General features: G+C 34.3%; 1 protein-coding gene across 2 annotated transcripts in view; it reads right to left on the reverse strand.

The window, feature by feature from the left end:
• LOC106871625 (mucin-5AC) overlaps positions 1-10,083 on the reverse strand; it is a 591,942-nt gene that overhangs the window by 46,298 nt on the left and 535,561 nt on the right. For both annotated transcript variants that reach the window (XM_014918237.2, XM_052977025.1), the window contains exon 12: positions 1,149-1,286. In XM_014918237.2, the coding sequence (XP_014773723.1) occupies positions 1,149-1,286 (138 nt within the window). The remainder of the gene's footprint in view (positions 1-1,148; positions 1,287-10,083) is intronic.

Raw genomic sequence — 10,083 nt, forward strand, 5'->3', positions numbered from 1 at the left:
ATATATATATATATATATATATAATGGTATTTTTATATAAGCTTAAAGCTTATGGCTATCACCATACAATGACTAAGGAAAATAGTCTAATAAAGGGACGTAGAAACCCTTGACAGAAAAAGAAGTCTTTCCTATCCACATCATGATCATCATCATCACCATCATGATCATCATGATCATCATTTAAAGTCTGCTTTTCATGCTAGCATGGTTTAACTGGAACTGGTAAACCAGAGAGCTGCATCAGGTTCCAGTCTGATTTGGCATAGTTTCTACAGCTGGATGACCTTCCCACTAGCATAGCTAGCGTGTGTCCCACTTGGGGTTATCCTTCTATTTGTCGCCCCCAGACCCCACAAAAAACACATATTGTCTACAGCAAACCCCCAAAGTGGTGCCCCCTTAACCCTTTTGTTACTGGATTTATTTTGAGCTGTTCTGTATTTCTTTCAATTACTTAAAATATTAAATATAACAAATAATTTAGTAAAATCACTTCGTTATCATTAAGCTAGTGTTAGGTACATAAATAGTGATCGGAACATAAAATGACTAAGGTTTGGTGGAAGATTTTAATTTAAAACTTATGAAAACAAAACATTTGTAGCCAGAGCCAGTTTCAGCCGGGTTGGTAACGAAAGGGTTAAAAGTGCTGTCGAGGGTGGACTTCCCCCCACCAACCTCCCACACTTCTAGCTACACTAGTGGCCCTCCCTAACACCATCTACTCCAAGAGTGTAACAGGTGCTTTTTACATAACACCGGTAATGACTGCAATTTCATAAGTGTTGTTTACATGATACTGGTAACACCTTGTAGAATTTTAGTTGAACTAATTGACCCAGTGCTTATTTTCTTTTTAAGCCTGGTATTTCTGCTGAGTTCTGGGGATGTAAACACCAACACTGGTTGTCAAGCAGTGGTGGAGGACAAACACAAACACACACACACACGTATATGCAAGTCTTCTTTCAGTTTCTGTCGATCAAATCCATTCATAAGACTTTGATCAACCCGAGGCTATATAGCAGAAGACACTTGCCCAAGGTGCCACACGGTGGGACTGAACCTGGAACTGAAAGGTTGGGAAGCAAACTTCTTACCACACAGCCACACCTGCACCTATAACAAAAACATAACATACTTACTTCCATGTCTTTAAGTTCTAAGTTAGATACAATATATTCTGGTTTAAAATCTTTTTTCCTAAGAATGACTTGGTGGTCACCGTACAGTCTAACGCTGGAGACATCTTCTGCATCTGGACAATACGGGGTTCCTTTGGGCTAGAATTATAAAAAAAGTAGAAATAAAGATATTGATTAAACTCTTGTTTATGAAGCGTTTTTAAGAGAGGAAGCTAAAATAAATTCAAATGAAACAGGTTAAGTTTGTTTTTATGCAACAAAAGTCTTTGAAAATAATTACAATTACAAGTCTCTTAACCCCTTAGGGTTCGTTGGAGAGTGCTGCAGCCATGCAGAGTCTCTAGGTCAAGGAAGTCTGGTGGAGCCGATCCCTCTCCAGGCTAAACTCATTTCTACAACTGAGTGGACTGGAGCAACATTAAACGAAGTGTTTTGCACAAGAACAACAGCAGATCACCTGGTCCAGGGATTGAAATCACAATCTTACAATCGTGAATCTAACACCCTAACCACTTGGTGATGCACCTCCACTAATGGTACTCATTTATACAGCCAAATGGACTAGAACAACGTGAAATGAAGAGTTTTGCTGAAGAACACTATGCATTGCCTGGTCCGGGAATCAAAACCGCAATCTTATGATTGTGAGTTCAACACCCTAACCACTAAGCCATGTGCCTCCACTTGAAAATAAAAAGCTCAGTTTAAGTATATATTATTCTGCTCTGTTTGGTGCCTATGAAATTTAATACTCTACTATATATTCTGGCACTCTGTCGGTTAGGACAATGAGAGTTCCAGTTAATCCAGTCAATGGAACAGCCAGCTCACAAAATTAATGTGCAAGTGGCTGAGCACTCGACTGACATGTATATCCTTAACGTAGTCCTCAGAGAGATTCAGCATGACAGAGAGTGTGACAAAGTTAGTCCTTTGAAATACAGGTACTACTCATTTTTCATTTTTGCCAGCTGAGTGGACTGAAGCAATGTGAAATAAAGTGTCTTGTTTAAGGACACAATGCATTGCCAAGAATTGAACTCACAATCTTACAATCATGAGCTGAACACCCTAACCACTAAGCAACACACCTTCACATGAAATGTAATACTCTTCTTCTAAACTATGTAATGATTTGCAGTGCCATAAGGTGGTTGCTGTCACAGAGCATGCTACTATCTCGAGTCTACTACTCTGTCGATATTATTTAAGTTATGTCTATTCATAATATAATTTCAACCTTATTTAGTCTGGTTTTGAGTGTGTATTGCTAAATTAGAAAACATGATCAGATTATATTAGGATATAAAAAGAACTGAATTATTACAATGAAAATTTACCAACTTTATTGGAAGGTGTGTAGTGCTTACCTAAAACACTCAGAATCTATGCTCCTGATGATTTCTAACCTAAATCACAAGGCCAAACAGTTTGAGTGAAGTTATAGTTGATTATATCAAACCTATCCTATCAAGTATTTAACCAATCCTATTGATCCTGCAAAGACGACTAGTGTCCTCATTTAGGTTGTTATAGTTACATTGTTTCAAAACTGAACACTTTAAGAAATCCACAGAAACAGATTAGTTTTATTTTTATTGTCCGTCCCAGGGATTTGTTTTATCATTTATTCTCCTATTTGTGATGCCATCCTCATGCTCTCAGTTGAGAACATAAATGTATACGAGAAGGTGCCAAAAAGTTCCTGGCTTTCAGGATATTGCGAAAGGCTTGGTTGGAGGCCCAACTTTCTGAGTTCTTTTACAGGGCTTAGAAAAACTGAAGGACTGTTGCAATAAGTGTGTGAATCTGAAAGGGGAATATGTTAAATAAAGTTGTAAGTAACTGATCCTCCTGTATTTTCTTTTACGCAAAGCCAGAAACTTCTCAGCACCTTTTTGTATGTAAATTGCATACCTCGGTGTACTTTATCAGGTACTTTACCAATTTTGTCACTCTACGGTCCCTTTTGTTTATATTGAACAACAAGACTGTTTTTTCTATTCACAAATGATTGTGTTTGAATTGCATCAGTAGTGCTTTAAGTATTCATTACCTTAAACAATTACTGGTAGTCTACTCCAAAATATTTATCAAAAACAACATACAAGTATACATATCTACATAGTGATGTACTTTTCTCATTTATAAAGCTACTCTTTTTAACTTTTACTTGTTTCAGTCATAAGGTTGCAGCCATGCTAGGGCACCACCTTGAAGGATCTTTAGTCAAATGAATCAACCCAGTACTTAATTTTTTCTGCTAAGCCTGGTATTCATTCTATCAAATTCTTTTGCTGAACTGCTAAGTTATAAGGACATATTCACACCAACACTGGTTGTCAAGCAGTAGTGGAAGATGAACACAGACACTAAGACACACACATGCACACACAAATATATACGAGGGGCTTCTTTCAGTTTCCATCTACCAGATCTACTCACAAGGCTTTGGTTGGCCTGAGGCTACACTAGAAAACACTTGCCCAAGGTGCCATGCAGTGGGACTGAACCCAAAAATTATCTGGGTTATACCACATTCAAATTAAAATTAATTTCTTGGTTTTATAGTATTTATCTAGCAATGAAATATTGTTAAAATGAACTAATGTGGGGCCATATTACAGGTTTGTAAAAATCAGCCTGCTGATGAAGCAGGTTTGCACTGACTATGCTGCATTGATAAGGTTTTATATGGTTGGAACATGTCCATTGCTGTCATTGTCTCCATTAACAAAGAGTAGATTTTATCTAGATAAAGATTTAATTTTTCAAAATTAATTTTCAAATTCTCGAAATTATTTCCATATTTTTTCCTTGTAACATGAATGATTGCTGCTAGGTTTTTGGTTTCTTTCCTAATCAAAAAAGAAATCCCTATTAATTAAAGAAAATTTGTGTACCGCATTTGCTACACCAACGTCCATTTGATTTATCCATGCCAATATTTTATTTGAGTTACTTCTCTTAAGTCAATTTTGTTTAATATTTTGCTAATTACTGCTGGCCTATAAACTTAGTAATCCTTCCTCTATATGTAAAAACTCCTGTCAGCTGATCAAGAAGTTCATGCTATGCTGTACTACAAGGCCTAATAAGACAATATATATTTGTTTCGATTCAATCAGAGCTGACTAAGGGTTAAATGATAGCAACAATATTGTTAAAAACATTCAATTATACAAATCTGAGAGAAAAAATATAAAGAAAAACACCCAACAAAAGATCATATTGAACAAATAATTAAAAAATAATCTGAGATTATTTGTTTTGAAACTGTAGGTATATTAACTGCTATTTTTCCATATAGTTTGAATGAGAAAATTAATTTCTCAACTAGGTCTTAAAACATTGTTTTAGATATTGGTTTCAACAAAAGGGTGAAGAATAAGTGATAGAATTGTATGACATGTATAACAAGATTTTTTACTGTTGGTGCAGGAGTGGCTGTGTGGTAAGTAGATTGCTTACCAACCACATGGTTCTGGGTTCAGTCCCACTGCATGGCACTTTGGGCAAGTGTCTTCTACTATAGCCTCAGGCCAACCAAAGCCTTGTGAGTGGATTCGGTAGACAGAAACTGAAAGAAGCCTGTCATATATATGTGTATATATATATATATATATATATATATATATACACACATACACATATATATACACACATATATATATATATATATATATGTATATATGTTTGTGCGTCTGTGTTTGTCCCCACACCATCGCTTGACAACCGATGCTGGTGTGTTTACGTCCCCCGTAACAAAGCGGTTCGGCAAAAAGAGACTGATAGAATAAGTACTAGGCTTACAAAGAATAAGTCCTGGGGTCAAATTTCTCGACTAAAGGCGGTGCTCCAGCATGGCCGCAGTCAAATGACTGAAACAAGTAAGAGTAAAGAGTATGTAAAGAACAAAGATGTGAAACTATTTATGTTTATTTGTTCATGGTTTAATGTTTGGTTTTCCATGTAAATAAAGGTTGGGTGGAGACTTGTTTGAAACAGGATTTTGCTTTCCCCATCACCAACCCTTACCTGTTTTTTAAGTAGGAGATTTTCCTATTCCATGCGTCATCAAAAGTGCCAAGTGGCCAAACATAATGTCAAGAAGGTATGTGAATATCACATCACTATTTTACTCAGGCAGCGACAAGTAAAGCCATGAGATATCACCATTCATACACATTCACTTGCACAACCACACATGCACACATGCACATACAATAGGTTTCTTAGATAAGTATATCCATAAGGCATTATTCAGCCTAGGGCTATAATAGAAGATACTTGTCAAAGGTATTGCATAGTAGGACAGAATCCAAAGCCACATATATACATATGTTATGTGTGACTGCATGTCTGTATATAATTGGATTACACGATAATAGTTACAATATTTGGCACAAGGCTAGCAAATTTGGGGAGAAGCTAAGTCAGTTAAATCAGCCCCAGTGCTCAAATGGTACTTGATTTATCGACCTCTGAAAGAATGAAAGGCAAAGTCGACCACGACAGAATTTGAACTCAGAAGATATAGACAGATGAAATGCCGCTAAGCATTTTATCCAGTGTGCTAATGATTCCACCAGCTTGCCGCCTTTGGATTATCTGATAATATAGGCATGTTGTACAAGCTTGTCTGACTACTATCTTATCAGAGGCATGAAACTTATAATAACTTACATTTAAATAGTATATTCATATCTATATATATATATATAATGCAAACTTACAGAAAACAAAAGATGAAGACAGATGAGGGAACAACAAGCAAGTGTATTAGTTTGATGCTTGGGAAGAATGGAAGAGTCTTTGACATTTTGAGCCTACACTTTTCAACAGACAGGGTTGAGAGGGCAAAAATGGAGAGAGAAAAAATGTGTAGGGATTAATCGTTCAACAGGATAAAATGACCAGAAGAAAGAAGCTGAGTGAAAGGGAAATAATAACAGTGACCAAGCTGAACAAGCATGATACATATATATATATATACATATATATATATGTAATCTATTCCTCTTAATTACATAGCCTTGATGAGTGAAATTGCTATGCAATTAGCCAAATTCACATGGGAGGCGATAAATTACAAGTTTCAACATATTGTTGGGAGTAACATATTATGGCTATGTTACATAAGCATGAATTATGATAAAAGAATTTTTTTTACTGATAGGACATTTTATCTATGTAATTTGCTTATACTTCATTTAGTTAAGGTTCTTTCTTCCTTTTTATTTTGTTTTTCTTTGATATCTCTCAGCATGATCCCCTATGATGTTTTCCAGTTCTCCAGATTCATGGAATTCTGCAATAATAACATTCACACATTCTGACATAATCGATGATAACAATTAGGGTTATGCAGGTTAAGAAAAAAAATTTAATCGGGTTAATCATAGGCTAATGTATTTGATAATGGAAACAACAAAATGATGGCCATTCATTGCTTGATTCAAAACTAACCTTTAAAACCTTCTATACAAAATGAAGGAAGATTTATTTAACAATTTTATTGCACAATAAAATATACGCAATATATATACTACAATATTCCGTATGGTAAATGGATAGTAATTATATATTGAATATATTTAACTCATTTGACATTTTAGCTCATCATGAAAGTGAAAGTTACTAGTTTTTCTTTATATATCAAATAATTGGAATCAGCCATGTGTGTGTATGTATGTATACACACACACACACACACACACACACATATATATAAGTCCACAGATGAGATCCAAAGATTTTCAGTACAGAAGACACTTATTAGTGCTCAAAAAGATTCAAACCTAGACTCTGAAGTCTTTACAGGGATTTACAGGAGATCAACATGGTAAAGAGTGGCTATAAGAGGGATCAAGTTGAGCAGATATACAACTGTTGGACTTATAACACCTTTCTTCTACCCCTCTAATTTTCTCTGTCATTTGTATTCTGTGTAAGTTGGATCTATTAATATAAATATCTCAATATATGTTAAATCTCTGAACGAGGTACTTCACTTTATCTCAATATATTTCTACTTAAATATTCATTGTCTGAAAGTCTCCATCTTTTGCTTTTTCTTGTTTTACATGTAAACATAAATACATAGTTTGTGTTTCATGCCCAAACTGTTATATTATATTTAATATATCTAATTTGTTTATCCATATAATTGGCATATAATATATATATATCAGAAAGAATGAAGGTCCTTTGAAAGTCATAGGCTTAGAAGGCAGGTTTCCTAGATTTTGTTGCATAAATATTCCTCCACTGGATGGGATGCTGGTCTGTTAGAGGATTACTCATTTTTGCCATCTGAGCAGACTGGAGTGACATGAAATGAAGTGTTTTGCTCAAGAACACTATGCTTCTCCTGCATACACAAATACATCTACGATGAGCTAAAAAGGCAAAGGTTTATGATTCTAGCTAACAAACAACTAATGTTAAAGAGTTAAATTTATTCAATATTTCATTACTATCCATTTATCATACTGATTATTGTTGTATATGTATCATATTTTATTGTGCAATAAAACTCTTCAATAAATCTTCCTTCGTTTTGTATAGAATGTTTTAAAAGGGTTTGTATGTTTGGAAGTTGGGAGGAATGTTTGTGTCTCCTTGTCTTGACATTGTATCATAGCTGCAAAACGTGTATTACAATCACAAATGGTACTGTTTATATCCAGTTTCTTCTGAGGTGATGGTTGGCAACTGGATGGGCATTGGCTGTAGAAAATCTGCCGTGAACAATTCAGCCTGATGCATGCAAGTATGGAAAAAGTGTACATTAAAACTATGAAGATGATGCTGATGGGTGACAGCACCAGCGATGGTGCCATGCAAAAAGCACACATAACTCTTTGTGAAGTAATTAATGATAGGAAGAGAATCCAGCATAGAGCAGCTCTTTAGCTTGTCAGTTTATGTTGAACTGCCAAACTCATGCTAGCATGGAAAAAGGGAGATGTTAAATCATGATGATGATATATACATTTATATATATATCAATGTCGCACATATATGATTGTGATGCATGTGCCTGGTGTACCTTATCAGACAGGTAGTCATGATGGGTATGCTGGGCTTCGATGGCATGCATTTCTCACATTCAATAATAATGATTCATTGTAAAATAGGCACCAGGCCTGAAAAATAATAATAACAACATAATTATTGTATAAAGTATTTCTTCTACATTTGTTCTTCTTGAGGAAGAGTTTAGTTAACTCTTATGAGGAAGCACTCCAGATGTAGAACATAAATAGCTTGATGCTATTCTAAGAAAAAGCTTTAACCCTTTAGCGTTCAAATTACTTAGTCATATGCAATGCTTGTTTATTCACATGTTTTGAATTAATCATGCATTAACTTGTAGCTTCAAGATTTTGATGATGTGAATATTTATGTTTAGAAGTGCATTGTGGGATCTGGACAGTTTGAACATAAATATTTGGGTCCCATTTGGCTGTTTTAAGTACAAAGGAATAGGAAGTTGCAACTGAAGCTGCAAAGACAGCATGTATTGAACATAAGAGAATGACACAATATTTCAATTGAAAATATTGAAATCCTGATGTTGTGATCTGCAGTGAGTCAACATATACATAAAGCTATTGTTGAGGCACAAGAAGTTTCAAGAATTCTGGGAATGCAAGTACAACAACAAATGAATATATATTGAGTTTGCTTAAATGTGAAGGCTAAAATAAATTTAACAACCAAGTATTCTTATAATCACGTGAGAAAATAAAAAAACATATTTGAGAAACAAGTTGATAAAATATTATGTCACTATGTTATGAATATTTTATTAGATTCTTGTCAGACATGGTAAATCTAGAATGAAATATTGTAGCTGTCATCTTCTCACCACCTGCCATGACATCTAGACAGAAAACAATATAAATTAAAGAGATTACATAATAATAATAATAATAATAATAATAATAATAATCTTTTCTTTTCTACTCTAGGCACAAGGCCTGAAATGTTTGGGCAGGGGGGGGCCAGTCGATTAGATCGACCCCAGTACGTAACTGGTACTTAATTTATCGACTCTGAAAGGATGAAAGGCAAAGTTGACCTTGGCGGAATTTGAACTCAGAACGTAAAGATGGACGAAATACCGCTAAGCATTTCACCCGGCATGCTAACGTTTCTGCCAACAATAATAAGGCAAGCTGGCAAAAATGTTTACATGCCGGATGAAATGCTACTCAACATGAAGAAAATTCTAACTGGGTCCCACCTGCAAGATCATGCATTGTTTAGCTTGAGATTACCCTGCTGTCCTGTTATTATTTTTATTGTATTTGTGTAACATTGCTCGTTTTTTCTGTCCTTGTTTTTGTATACATTCGCTGCTTTCTTCTAAGGAATCTAATGCTCTTAGCTTAGTTTTTCTTTGGGGCTGGCCAGATTGGAGCAATATCGAGTATAACCAGCCAAAATTGCAAAGATAATCTGGATCTAGACTGATGAAAGAAAACTCCAAACTCTTATTTATTGGTAAAAAAAATATTTTTATATAAATTCACTTGTTATTTATTGTTAGTTGATATCCTATTTAACGCTAAGTTAATAGTTTGACATTTTAGTTTAAACCAAATCTTCTATAAGATTAGTGTTGCATTTATTTTCAATAATATTGTTTAATGTTTCTCTTTGATTTATTGGTAAAATAAGTATTTTTATATAAATTCATTTATTGTTAGTTAATATTCTAATAAACACTAAGTTAATAGTATAACGTTTAAATTTTATTTTAAACTAAAGCTTCGGTAAGAATTATATCGTTAAATATTTTTCTTTTATTTATTGTAAAAATAAGTACTTTTACTTATTGATAAAATAAATATTTTTATATAAATTCATTTGTTATTTATTGTTGGTTGATATATATTTTATTATTATTGATGTATTTGACCTG

This window comes from Octopus bimaculoides, chromosome 2 (assembly GCF_001194135.2).
Source record: "Octopus bimaculoides isolate UCB-OBI-ISO-001 chromosome 2, ASM119413v2, whole genome shotgun sequence".
NCBI classification, from domain to species: domain Eukaryota; kingdom Metazoa; phylum Mollusca; class Cephalopoda; order Octopoda; family Octopodidae; genus Octopus; species Octopus bimaculoides.